General features: G+C 44.9%; 1 protein-coding gene across 9 annotated transcripts in view; it reads right to left on the bottom strand.

The window, feature by feature from the left end:
- The window catches only part of DET1 (DET1 partner of COP1 E3 ubiquitin ligase), a 48,706-nt gene extending 38,064 nt beyond the window's left edge, over window positions 1-10,642 (bottom strand). For 2 of the 9 annotated variants that reach the window (XM_025437340.3, XM_025437339.3), the window contains exons 1-3: window positions 10,507-10,621; window positions 3,348-4,440; window positions 371-558 (exon numbers count right to left, since the gene is read on the bottom strand). In XM_025437340.3, coding sequence (XP_025293125.1) covers window positions 371-558; window positions 3,348-4,430 — 1,271 coding nt within the window. In that variant the 5' untranslated portion in view covers window positions 4,431-4,440; window positions 10,507-10,621. Of the gene's footprint in view, window positions 1-370; window positions 559-3,347; window positions 4,441-7,433; window positions 7,458-9,907; window positions 10,220-10,506 lie in introns of those variants that run through there. The other 7 variants (XM_025437338.2, XM_035714533.2, XM_025437341.3 and 4 more) reach the window with 7 other exon arrangements.
- Window positions 10,643-14,119: the final 3,477 nt, after the last annotated feature.

Below are 14,119 nucleotides of genomic sequence, written 5' to 3' on the forward strand. Positions count from 1 at the left end.
GTTTAACCAAAAGTTCTAAAATTATTTCCTTAGTCATTCACTGAAAAAATGCTTAAATGCTTGACAGTGCATCATGAGACTATAAGAATAAATAATAAAGATATAGTCTCTACCTTTCTGCATCTCTTAGGCAGCTCTCACACTGCTCTCCTTCCTCTAGGAGGAATCACAGATAACGCACAACTAATTCCATAGGTGCTGAGAGACAGAAGTTCAGGATGACCCAAGGGATTACAACAGGCAGACCTAACCAAAGCGAGGTAGCAGAGAGAATATCGGAAGGGTTTTTTGGAGGACATGACTACTGGCCTAACACCAGTGAATTGTCTAAAGAAAAATTAAGCCTGTTAAGCCTGGTGGAAGAGCTTACCGGCGCTGGATCTGCCTTGCAAAATTGTTGCTGGAAGCTGAGCAGGGAAACTGGACTTCACTGTGTAGGGTTGCATTACGGAAGAGGTCACAGAAGTTCTCAAAGAGCTCTAGAAGCTCATCTGATGTATTCTCAAACACGGCAATCACCTCTGTTGTCACCATATTGTACACCACAAAGAAAGATGCCTGCAGAAGAACAGAGACAGCTATGAGACAGCTGGGTATACAGCCATGCCTTGGAAACCTACCACTTGGTTGAAAATTCAAAGTACTCAAGTAAAACAAGCAAACACTTCTCCTGCACTAGCATAAAAATGTGGCTCCAGGTGGTTCTGGGAGAGGAGGAAGCCTCAGTAAACTTTATCAGCCAAGGGCCATCAGTTATGGTCAGAACTGCTGGATTTACCACCGTATCTGTGCTGCTAGAATTACTGAACTGGCCCACATACATGTGTAGAAAGGTTTCCAATCTTGCATTTCTGACTCTGCAAATTCAATATTTTTCCTTCCTACTCTTTATTCCCCCTCCTTGCTACCCAACCCAGCCTGAAATAAAAAGCACTTTTTTAAAATGCCAGATTTAATTTTCCTTCCTGCTGAGAAAGTGATTGGTAGCCTGTAGCTGCCTGTTGGCAAATTATTTTCTCTTGTATATGTACAGTTGAAAGTTCAATTTAGGGACATTTATTTTCCTTCTTAAGATTTCTAACATGCAGAGAGAAACCTGAAGTACACTGTGTCCTAAAACTGCCCAGGCAAGTTGTAACCAAGCAGGGAACTGCTGCTGAACAAATGAAAAATCAGGGAGGCATTTTCCATTTCTTTCTTCATAAATGTTCTTTCAGCCAAGAGCATTTGGACGATACATTTGAGATTTGTAGCAATTAAGATCAGAGGGGGAACCTGAAAAGCATTCAAATGCCATAGGTGGCAGAGTTTTCTACTTTCTCTGAATGGGCCCTGGGTGACTAGCCCTCTAAACAACCAGTGCTCTGCTCTACCTAACAAGGAAGCCCCAGGAACCCCTGGTTTTTGTCACAATGAATGTGGTAGTGTGAATCAATCGGCAAGCTTGATCTAGAAGTTTCCAGAACATTAAGGTTAGTACTCCCCCTCCTATGACTGAGTTTAAGTCTCTGTCATCAATTCCTAGAGCCACAGTGCCCACCTGTTTTATTAGTCATTAGTCCTTCCCAGAGCTTTCATTACATGACTTTTACAGTCACCTGGAAATTAAATATGGCTGTAAATTAAGGAGGCTGGAGAGTAACCTGAGAATAATACCCATAATATCAGCAAGGCTTTGTATGTAGGTGCACTTTTTACTCATTAACCTTATTGGAACCTCTCAAATTAAAACAGGGAAAGGGGTGGGAGGACAACTAGGGCAAACTGGGTTTAAGGTTACAAACTCTGTAAGCAAAACACTGAGCTCTAGTACTGATTCCAGCCACAATTCATTATAACTACCAGAAATAAGTAGGTCATGTTTTAGCAAAGGGAAGGAGGATAATCTCAAACGCGGCTATCGCAGATAACTTATGCCCTCCAAAAGAAAAAGGTAATTATAGCTCAAACCTAAATAAAAGATTGACTCATGTCCTTTCTATAGACCTGGACAACACTTTGATCATTATCAGGGCTCCACCAGGATCCATCACAATTATGTGAATATAAAATTACACAAACTTTACTAGCCTTCCCTCCAGGACAGACTGGGAAATACAGGACAGAAGGTGAAAGGAGCCAAGAGTGTCACTGACAATCTCCTATGAAACGTAACGTGAACTCGATGCTCATCTGTGATGGCTCAATGGGTGACTTCATCATTAACAGGGAAGAAAAGAATCCAGAAAAACTATCTCCAACCATATTACTCCCTGCCACCCACCTTTGTTTAGAATATACAAGCTATGATTCCAAAGAAAAGTACTGGAAAACATTTTACCATGGATGACTGGTAAGGTCTTAGGAAACAATGGCCTGTACAGTCTCTTGCAATAGAACCAACTGCAAGTCAGTGGGAGATACAACACTCAGCCCTCTTTGTAGCTGACTGGTTTGCTCTCTATTGTGATTTCCCAAATTCACACCTAAGGAGACATTCTGCAAACGGGAGAATAGGTGGCAAAGGTACAGAAAGGTAGGTCTCTTACTCCATCAACACTAAAGTAGAGAGTTTCTCAAAGAAAAATGCCCAAAAGTAGCCTGAATTTCAACATGGTATTTCAACCCAAGAGTCCTGGGAGGTTTCTATGCCCTTAACACCCCTAGGTTCCCATTTAAGAAATAGCTCTCTCCCCTCCAAGATCTTTCATCCACACTGAAAAACCCTAGGACCTTTGGTCGTGATGATTCACTTGGGAGACCATAAGTCTTGGCTTCCTTTTAATTTTTTCACTGCTCTCCAACCTATGGTCCAGCACATGGGTATGGTCAGGATAAAGTCATAACACTCAACTGTTAGATGAACTTACCTATTAGTTACCTCCCAAAGGTTTTATGAAGACATGCACTGACATTATCCATTTAAGCAGGAAAGAGAGACCAAATTTTTAGAAAATTTTTGTGGCATGGTGGGCTCATTCTCATTCCTAGAACTAAAGAGGTCAGACCAAAAAGCCACAGTCTCAGAAAATCAGGGCAGGGTTATCCACAGGTAGTCCAAATTTTGACCTTGTAGCACTTGGGCTTCTATCTCAAGGATACTGAAAATGCTCTGGTCAAGTATTAGGGTAATGATCACAGAGTTGACTACCCACATATCAATGGCTTGAGACTGAGCTTCCATTCATCCAAATAAATACATGTGGCCAGAGAAAAATGGAACTGTTTTAAGTCTGAGGCCAAGGATAACAAAAACTCAAGAATACATAAAATGCACATTTCTGAGAGGCTGGCTATAGGCCAAGAGAGAAACTCTCCCATTTTACCAAGCAGATGGGAGTAGTAAAGAGCAGGAGAGCACAGCATACCTGTGACGGATCTGTGACTCGAAGGGTTACCACGTCTTCACTAGTGTATTTGATGAACAGATGGTTTTCATCCAGAAGCTGCATCTTCCACATGCGCAGCTGCCGCAGCTGGTCAAAATACTGGAAGAAGCGCCTCTTGGCCATCGCACTACCATCCTGCTCTGCCCGGCGCCACAAGTACACGAGCAGCCGGTGTTTGAGGGAATTGATGAAGGGGTCTCTGAAGGGATTGGCCATGCCTGTCTGACTGTCCCGCTGCACCTCAGGGAACACAGCTGACACAGTGAGGAGGTCGTCCTCATAGCAGAAACGGCCAATGGTCCTCACATCAATGAAAGTGCCTTCCGGAGTAACCTGGAAGACATGGATGGTCTGCTGCTGCACTGACAAGATGGCCAGGATGTTTTTGTACAGGTATAGCCCCTGGTTGTGTGACAGGACCACCTTGTCACACTTGAAGGTACGGGTGTCACATAAGCGGCCAGTGTGAAGGTCAATGATGTGAAGGGAATAGTCCTCCAGAGGAGACCGCGGGTTAGGGGTCACAGATTCGCTGTTCCGATATACCTCGTAAAACGGAGGGTGTGGCTCATCCGGGAGGTAGGCAGCAGAGCCCACAATGACACACCGGCAGTCGTCAGTGAAGAGGCTGCACTCCCGGTTCAGGTGCTCCCCGTTGGCAGCCACGTTGGTAATGTGTAGCAGGACAAAGAAGCGTTCGAAGAGCCGACCGCGGATGCTGACTGACCGCTGGTCATTGCCATTGGACAGGGTTTCCCCCTCATAGCCCTGCAGTAAGTCCTCAGCTGCCTGGCAGCCCTGGTACTCATAGATTTCAAGAGACGTCTGGTCTGAAGAGAAAGCAATAAAGTAGCGTCCATCAGGTGAGAATTTACGCAAGAAACAGGGCGGCTTTTCGACATTGACAACTGTGAAGTTGGGGAAGACATTCTGGTGGAATACTCGGACCTGATGCCAGTGGGTGCCTGCCTTGCCTGAGCTGATCCGCCGCCTCTCCAAGCGGTGAATGACATTTTGGTTCTGGATTCTTCGAGGTTTGATGGTGGAAACATGATGATCCATTATCACATCTCTGTGTAGAAAAGTAAAGAAGAAAAAAAAAAACAAAACCAGAATTGACCAAAACATAAATATACACAAGTGAAAGAGATTTTCCTCCTTATGCCCTGGACCCAGGAACTCGCAGGATGAGAGTGATCAGCATTTCTCCCTTCCCTGGTTATAGTCAGCAAGCAGTCCTGACATTTCTGACTTTAAAAACAGGTCTGGGGATCCCTGGGTGGCGCAGCAGTTTGGCGCCTGCCTTTGGCCCAGGGCGCGATCCTGGAGCCCCGGGATCGAGTCCCACGTCGGGCTCCCGGTGCATGGAGCCTGCTTCTCCCTCTGCCTGCGTCTCTGCCTCTCTCTCTCTCCTCTCTGTGCATCCTCATAAATAAATAAAATCTTTAAAAAAAATAAAATAAAAAAAAATAAAAACAGGTCTGAGGGAAGGACCTAATTCACCAGAACACGTTCAAAGCACATTTCACTGTTGGGAATACTCAGAAGAATAAACATAGAATTACACCAAATTTGTTCAGTGTTAAGAGTGACATTCAGTGCACATTCATTAAAGAAATATATTTATTTACTGGCTGTTAAGATATCCATACTACCTAAAACAATCTATAAATTCAATGCAATCCCTAACAAAATCCCAAAGGTGTTTTTTGAAAAAAAAAAAAAAAAAAGAAAAGAAAAAGAAAGAAAGAAAAATTCATCCTAAAGCGCACATGTAACATCAAGGAACCCCAAACAGCCAAAACAATTCTGTAAAAGAACGGCTGGAAGACTCAGACTTCTTGATTTCAAAACATATTACAAAGCCAAATTAAAAAAAAAAAAAAAAAAAAAAAAAAGTGTGGTACTGGCATAAAAACAAATATACCAATGGAAGAGAACAGAGAATCCAGAAACAAACCCTCACAGATGTAAACTCAAAGTTTAAGAAGTTCAGAAAACCCCAAATGTGATAAACCCAAAGAAATCATGCCCAGACACATTACGGTCAAACTTAACTGAAACACAAAGTAGAAATCTTAGAAGTAACCAGGTAGATGATCTATTACCTGGCGGGAAATGATTCAAATGTCTGTGGATTTCCTGAGAAACCATGGAGACCAGAAGGAAGCTGGTCAACTTCTTTGCTCCCTTTTGCTGATTCTGTGTCAACATTCAAGTCTCAGCTAAAAAAGCAACTCTTCAGCTTTTCCCTACCTTCCCATTCACGTCAACTATCATCCTACCTTGTTTCATTTTCTTCAGTCCTCATCATGTTTTGAAATTATTTTGTTTACCTTTTTAGTATCTGTCATCACACACCAGACCCCACGCACCCAGCCCAATTCCTTGCTGAATCCTCAACACCTTGAGTAGTACCTGAGACACTAAGTGCTCAGAAATATGTCAAGTGAATGAATGGAGCAACTTTCCAACATGGGCCTTGCAGGATCAAGAATTCACTAGACAGGGCAGCCAGGTGGCTCAGCGGTTTAGCGCCGCCTTCAGCCCAGCCTGGGGACCTGGGATTGAGTCCCACATAGGGTTCCTAGCATAGAGCCTGCTTCTCCCTCTGCCTGTGTCTCTGCCTCCCTCTCTGAGCCTCTCATGAATAAATAAATAAAATCTTAAAAAAAAAAAAAAAGAAAAGAAAAGAAAAGAATTCATTAGGCAAAGTTCAAAAGAGGAGCAAGTTAGAAAGAAGGGAGCCTAAAAAATACACTTGGAAGGTGTGGCATGATATATTTGGGAAACAGGGTAACTCCAAGTGGTAAGAGCCCAGGAGGCACAGTGTGCGTGATAAAAGAGAAGCCCAGGAAGGTAGACTGGAGCCAGACTGGAAAACATTTTCATGCCCCACCGTGCCACAGCAGCTATTGCAGGTTTTCGGCAGGGGAGAGACTGATCCAGTCTATATTTGAGAAATAAAAATATACACACAATGTGGTATTTATTTATATTGTCCCCTTCTAAAAATTTGAAATGCTGTAAGTATAGATACTATCTAGTCAACTTAAAGATGTGCATACCTCTATGAGCAAATTAAATTTCTCAAACTGCTAGTCGTAATTCATTAGTGAGGCCTTGAAATCAATTTAGTGGATATAGCTGACATTATAAAAAGTGGAATAAAATAGAAAACACCAAATTGTATCATACATAGTAAGGGTAAATACTATTTTATAAAATGTTTCCATTATATATATGAATTATACGTACTTGGTGAGAATATAAATATATTTCCTACTGATCTAGACTACAGCAAGAGCGCTTACTGCCCTCAGGCCAAATCTTGTCTGCCTGCTTGTTTCTGTAAATAAAGTTTTATTGGAACACAGCCATTCCCATTCATTTACACGTTATCTATAGCTGCTTTTGCCTTACAAAGGCACAGATGATTAGTTGAGACCAAAGATCACATGGCCCGCAAGCCTGATACTTATTGGCTGGCCCTTTACACAAAAAGTTTGCCAACAACTGATCTTGACCACTGGTTCCTAACTGGGGCAGTTCTGGAACATCTGTAGACAATGTTTAGTTGTCATAATTTGGGAAGGAGGGGTGATATGTGTCCAGCAAATAGAAGCCAAGGATGTTGGCAAACATCCACTAGTAAACAGGACAGCCCTCCACATTTAGACCAAGATGTCAACAGTGCTAAGGATGAGAAACCTTGATCTAGAGAAATGTCTGCACATAAATAACATGAATGTCCACAGTAGGACTGTCAGCCAAAGTAAAAACTGATGACACTTCAAGTGCCCATCAACAGAAGACCAGAACAAGTCCTTCAGGCATATTCATACAGTGGAATCTTTGAAGCAATTAATGCACTACAGTTAATACATAACAACCTACACGGATCTCAGAATACAAGGGTGATTGAAGAAAGCAAGGAGCAGAATATTTTTGTGATTCTCTTTATATAAGCTTCAAACAATTTCTAGTTTAAGGCTATCAACATATGTGGTATACAATTACAAAAACTAAAGGAATTATAAACATAAAATTCAGAACAGTGGTTACCTGTGAGAAGTAAGAAATGGGATGAGGGTAAACGTGAAGGCTGTATTTTTTCTTAAATCAGCATTCACTATACTGTTGTTCTTTAAAGATTACATATACTTTTGGGGTGCCTGGGTGGCTCAGTCAGTAAGGCGTCTGCCTTCGGCTCAGGTCATGATCAAGCCCCTGCTCAGTAGGGAGTCTGCTTCTCCCTCTCCCTCTGTGTACAGGCTCTGTCTTCTCAAATAAGTAAAAAAAAATTTTTTAAGAAAGATTACATATGCTTTTAAAGTATTATTTGTACTTGTACAAAATTTTTATTTAAAAAACAATCATCATGAAGAGAAAACTAAGGTAGGACAGGATGATGAAGCCAGATGTACAGAGAAATGCATACCATGCGGACCTGCAGGATTTCCAACCTTCTAATGTGGCCCTGATTTTCTCAGCATACAAAGTAAAAAGGAAAACACGATCAGTTACAGAATCTGCACAGCCAATAAGATAAAAACTTAATAGATGCTTGCAAGAAGCACCTTCCCAATACTAGAGCTTAAAAGCAATCTCTCTCATAAGTTTTCTCAAAGGACCTTGGCATGATAAAGTGAGCAATATCCTCCATATCTGAACAACTCAGTAAGATACTAAGTTGCACACAGTTACACTTTGTAACACTGACATTGTTGATGTGGCTATTCTGATACAGCCTAAAAAACACACTATTAAGGTTTAAGCATTTCAAAATACCAAATAATACACAAAACTGCATCACTCAATCCCTGCCCAGGACAAGCCTGCTAACTAGCACCCTGCCAACCTAAGATGGGGGCTGGAGTCAGAGAGGATGACCAGAATGGGAAGGCAAAGGCAGATAAGGCCAGGGATGGCAGGACACCTAGCAGACTAACTGATGAGCCGAACCAAGTATATCACAGGTACTCAACTTAGAAAGAGCCACTAAACCTATTAAACAAAATCAATGCTTAACTGTAAGAAAACTGACATATACTTTGCATAGCCCCATCTTAAACTCTCTCATTTGCCTTCTTAAGGCAAAGACACCAGTAACTGGGGTGAGAGGTGTGAAGGGGTAGGGTAAGCAGAGGACCTGTTAGTTCCAGCTCCAAATTCTACAGGAAATCCTCACTGACTTTCCTAACACTTATCTCAGCATATGCACTCTCTCCCCTTCCCTACACCCCACCCCCCAACACACACACAATTTTATAACACACAATTATGACTTTTAGAGACATGGTGGAGACATTTACGGCTTTTTAAATTTGTTCTCTTATTGTTCTCATTATAAAAATAAAACACACTCATAACAATTAAAATACGACAGAAAAAAGTATTATATACTCTCTTCTAGTCAGACTTACGAAAAAAAAGTCAGAGTAACTTACGATATTTTCCCAAAAGCTTGCCCTGTCCAAGCTCCCCTAGTCCAGTGAATGGCCCAGCAACCCTCCCACCACCAAGAACCAGAACCCTGACCGTCCTCCTTCACGCCCCTTTCCCTCAGCCCTCTGATCAGTCACCAAACTCTGGAGGTTTTATCTCCTAAAGAGTCCTCTCATCTTCCACTTATTTCTACCACAACCTGCCAGCACCTTCATCCAAACTTTTATCGTTTCGCATCTGCAAAAACTGCACCAGCTTCCTACCTAAATCCATTTCTTTCAACAGCCAGTAATCTTTTCAAAAATGCTTTTGTGACCACGTCCTTTCCCCTACGGATTAGAACAGGCCAGTTATCTTCCCGTTGCTCTTTATGATCAGAATCAAAATCCTTAACGTCCCAGCCAGGTGCTCAAAGGTCCCAGCTCTGTCTCTCCAACCCCATCTTCTCCCTTTTTTTTTTTTTTTAATAAAGATTTTATTTATTTATTTGTGAGAGACAGAGAGAGGCAGAGACACAGGCAGAGGGAGAAGCAGGCTCCCTGTGGGGAGGCCGACTCACCGCCTGAGCCAAAGGCAGATGCTCAACCACTGAGCCACCAGGTGCCCCCATCTTCTCCCCTTAACTGTATCCCTTGCTTCAACAGGGATTCTATCTCCTGCCTCAGAAGCCCGACACTTAACTATTAACCGAAACCTAAAAAAGCTCTTCTGTGCCCCTTGCTACCTCCCGTTCCAGACATCAGCCGAACCGTCGTTTCCTGAGAGGAATCTGCCTCCACCTGCCCAGTAGCTAAAAGAGCGGCTTACTGGCCACACGTCGCCTTCAGGGCACTTGCCACGCTTGCAGCTTTGTCTCTGCATGTTATTCCACCTGTGGCACCAGAAGGTGAGCTCCTGAGCAGCACACATAGGGTCTGCCCGGCACCGCAGTGGACACACCTTAAGCCTCATCTCCTGTAGGTTGAACCTGCCTCACCCTAGGGGTTTTTTGCTAACTCGGGTATCCACAGGGGCTCTTCCCTCTGCCTAGGGGTGGGGCGCCTTTCCCCAAGCCCTCGCCGTAACTTCTCCAGTGGCAGCCCAAGGGTCACCTCCTCCAGGAAGTCTTCCTTGATCATCCTTATCGAAGCAGGCCTCCCCCATTGCTTTTCCTGTTTTGTCCTCTCCATCGGGACTGCCACGACGTGAACACGCACCGCTACTTGCATGGTTGTGTGTTTTAAGGATCGACTCTCCCACTAAACCGTACTCCCCAGGCAGGAAGCAACCACGTCCGCTCGGGTCACCTCGGTTTTCTGAGCCTGGCTGCTCCCTGCGTACGCGTTCGGTACGTTATTTGTGAATGACAGCAGAAAGCCTAGCCGTGCCGGGACGCGAGCAGGTCCCTTCCCCGAGGCGGCGTCCCAGCCTCCCCAGGGGCGCCGGCGCACAGCGCCCCCCCCCCCTCGCCCGCCGGCTTCCAGAACCGTAAGGGGATACCGAGGGGCGGGCACACGCACCCAAGGGGGCGCCCCCGGAAAGAGAAGCCCGGGGCGGGGCCTCAATGGGAAGGGACCGCTCAGGGAGGGCGGGGGCCGCGGGGCCTCGGCGGCCTGCCGGGAGGGAGCCGCCCCTCGCCGGGAACCCGGGGCAGGCCCCCGGGACGGCCGGACGGGCTTGGAGGCTGGGCCAAGGAAGGAGAAGTCCTCACCTGTACGGTCCGAATTCAAAGGGCCGGGGCGAGGGACCCCCCGGCCTGCTCGGCGCGCGCCTCCCCCGGCCCCGCCCCCGCCATGCCTCTGGCCCCCGCGCCCGCCGCCGCAGGCCCCGGCTTCCGCCGCCCCCGGAAGTGCGGTGCAGCGAGACGAGGGGGCGGAGAGCGCGGCGCCGTCAGTGGGCGCTGAGACAGTTACAGCGCACCCTGGTGTCCGGAGGGGGATCGCCGCCAAAGGGGCCCACGGCTGCAAAGGAGAGAAATGAACGGGAGCCCTAACCTGGACCCGTCAGAGATCTCTTAGGGTGATGTCTCTGCCCTGCTGGAGACCTTTGCAAGCGCGTGGATAAAGAATGTTTCATCTCTTGGTTAGATGCGGCCTTTTCATGGGCGGAGGAACGATCCGCTTTGTGTTGTCCGCTCCTGCGCAGCGCGCCCTTGAACCCCTAGGACTGTGCTGCTCTCTCTGAACACCCTGCTCCAATACAGTGGCTGGCATATAGTGCAAGTACAGAAAAGCTTCCTGCTCCAACCTAGTCCCATGATCTTTACTTGGACAGGCTGCCCCCACACGTCCCAGCGTCAATCATGCAGTTCTCGCGCACGAGTCACCTGCTTTCCTGGTTGCTCTCATTAGCACCCATCACTATCTGATAATACCTGGGGAGTGTGTGTGTGTTTGTGTGTGTGCACGCACAAATTTCCTTCTTTGTTGTGCTTCCCTTCCCCCTGCTAGAATGTCAACTCCATGAGGGCAGGGATTTTGTCTTGTTTTCTGTTCTGTCCTGCCTGCAATAGGGTTTGAGATCTTGGAGGTGCCCATTAAGGAGTGGGTCTGTGACTGTGAATGAGTGGCTCTACCCACACTGTTCACAGGAACTCTGGAGGGAAGGAATGTTGGTTAGCCTTTACAGAGGAGCACACTGACTCAGGAAGGGTGAGTGGGTAAGAGGGGACAGGGTGGGTACTTGGCCCAGTCTTGATATTTCTAGGCTGAGTGTTCACAGGTACTGACTGCAGAGTCTTCATTTTCTCTTCTGGGAAATGAAGATTTACCTACCTAGTAAGGTTACTGAAAGAATTAGAGGTGTTAGAGATGCTTGGGTGGCTCAGTGATTGAGCATCTGTCTTCCGCTTAGGGTGTGATCCTGGGGTCCTGGGATCGAGTCCTGCATCAGGCTCTCCGCAGGGAGCTTGCTTCTCCCTCTGCCTGTGTCTCTGCCTCTCTGTGTCTCTCATGAATAAATAGACAAAATCTTTAAAAAAAAAAAAAAAAGAATTAGAGGTGTTATACTTCAAGTGCCTGGCACAAAGCCTGGAATGTGATAGATGCTCAGTAAAATATTATTGCCATTACTCAAGACCAACTCCCTTGCCCATGCATGAGTAAATTGAGACCCAAAGAGGGACATGACTTGTACAAGTTCATACAGACCCAAGCGGCAGAATGGAGACTGTGACCCAGGACTCCTATCTCCCTTTTTCCAGGGTTCTCTCCCACACTACCAAGTTCGGACTCTGTCGTGATTTTAGGCATCACCATCTCCAAGTCTGTGTTCTTATATCTAATATTTGATAATTATCTGATTTGATTATTAGATAACATAAGAGAATGTCATTGAAACTATCAAATGCAGAGCAACCTATGAAAGTCTTAGAAAGAAACATAAGCATAATTCTTTATGACCTTGGATTAGGCAATAGTTTGTTAGATATGGCGTCAAAAGCACAAGCAATCAAAGGAAAAAATAGATTAAATTGAACTTCATTAAAATTTAAAAATGTGCTTCAAAACACACAAGAAAGTGAAAAGACAACCCACAGGATGGGAGAAAATATTGGCAAATCATATATTTGATAAAGGTCTAGTATCAAGAATATTTATTTTATTATTATTTTTTTAAGATTTTATTTATTTGTCCATGAGATACAGAGAGAGAGAAGCAGAGACACAGGCAGAGGGAGAAGCAGGCTCTATGCAGGGAGCCCGACATGGGACTCCATCCCAGGACTCTAGGATCACGCCCTGGGCCAAAGGCAAGGGCTAAACCGCTGAGCCACCCAGGGATCCCCAAGAATATTTAAAAAAAAAAAAAAAAAAACCTCTTGCAACTCAGGGTATCTGAGTGGCTCAAATGGTTGACTGTCTGCCTTCGGCTCAGGTCATGATCTCCAGGTCCTGGGATCAAGTCTCTGTGGGGCTCCCTGCACAGTGCTTCTCCCTCTCCCTCTGCCCCTCCCACTGCTTGTGCTCCCTCTGTCTCTCTCTCTCAGATGAATAAATTCAAAAATCTTGCAAAGAAAAAAAAATCTTGAAAAGTGAACTCTTGCAACTCAGCAACAAAAAGACAAACCAATTGAAAAATAGGCAAAACATGGTATACACAAATGGCCAATAAGCACATAAAAAGGTGCTCAACATCATCAATTATCAGGAAAACACAAATCAAAAGCATAGTGAGGTACCATTTCACAGCCACGAGGACAGCTATGGTTTTCAAAAAGGAAAATAATAAATATTAGTGAAGTTGTAGAACATTGGAATTCTCTTACATTGCTGGTAGGAATGGTGCGGTCATTGTGGAAAATAGTTCAGCAGGTTTTGTTTCTTTTTGTTTGTTTGTTTGTTTGTTTGTTTGTTTGTTTGTTTTTTAGAGGCAGAGGGGCAGAGGGAGAGGGAGAAGGAGTATCATAAGCAGGCTCCATGCCCAGTGCAGAAGCTGAGCAGAGATCAAGAGTTGGAAGCTTAACCAACTGAGCCACTCAGGTGCCCCCTAACGTTTAACTTTCATTTGATTTTCATTTATAAGAGTGTCTTTAAAACCCTCTGACTTCCCACTATTATTCTTGCTATTTGTTGATTCAAGGCAGAGTCTAGCATGGGGAGGCTGTTTCACTGGGCTTCCTGGAAGATCTGCTGGTGGTAGAGGAGGCCTGAGGCTGTCTTTCCTCCTGGACTTTTCCAGGAAGTGGATTTCATTTCATTGCTCTCAGGGTCTGATGTTAAAAAAGGTGACCAAGACTATGACTGCCTGGGAGGTCTTTGGAAGGACTTTGCCTTCAATTCAGAATGAAATAAGGAGCTGCAGGATGGCTCTGAGCAGAGGAATAGCAGAAGCAGACTTGTGTTTTAGAAGGTTCACTCTGGCTGTCATGGGGAGAGGAGACACCTGAGAGACCAGCCAGGAGGCTATTGCAGTAGTCCAGGCAAGAGATGATAGCTGCCTGGATTTGAGTGATAAAGGCTTGAAGGTGGTAAGAAGTGGTCAGATTTGAAATATACATTAAAGATATATTGCTTATGGCTTGGATAAGCAGTGTGAGAGAGAGAGAAAGAGAAGAGGCAAGCATGTTCCAAAATATTTGGCCTGAGTAACTGTGAATGCTTTTACTCAAAAAGTAATAGTATCTTTGGATTGGGCCATGTTTAAAGTCCTCTCCGTGAGAACAGTAACCACTTTGGTTTTGCAGCTACTGATTCCAGAGGCCTAACACAGTGCCAGGGCACAGAGACACGCAATAAAGATTTGCTGAATGCTGACACCAGTCAAGGCAGTGCCTCAGATGACACATGTTATTCCACGGCTCTTCAGCCTGCCTCTCCCAGATG

This window comes from Canis lupus, chromosome 3 (genome assembly GCF_003254725.2).
Source record: "Canis lupus dingo isolate Sandy chromosome 3, ASM325472v2, whole genome shotgun sequence".
In the NCBI taxonomy this organism is placed as follows: domain Eukaryota; kingdom Metazoa; phylum Chordata; class Mammalia; order Carnivora; family Canidae; genus Canis; species Canis lupus.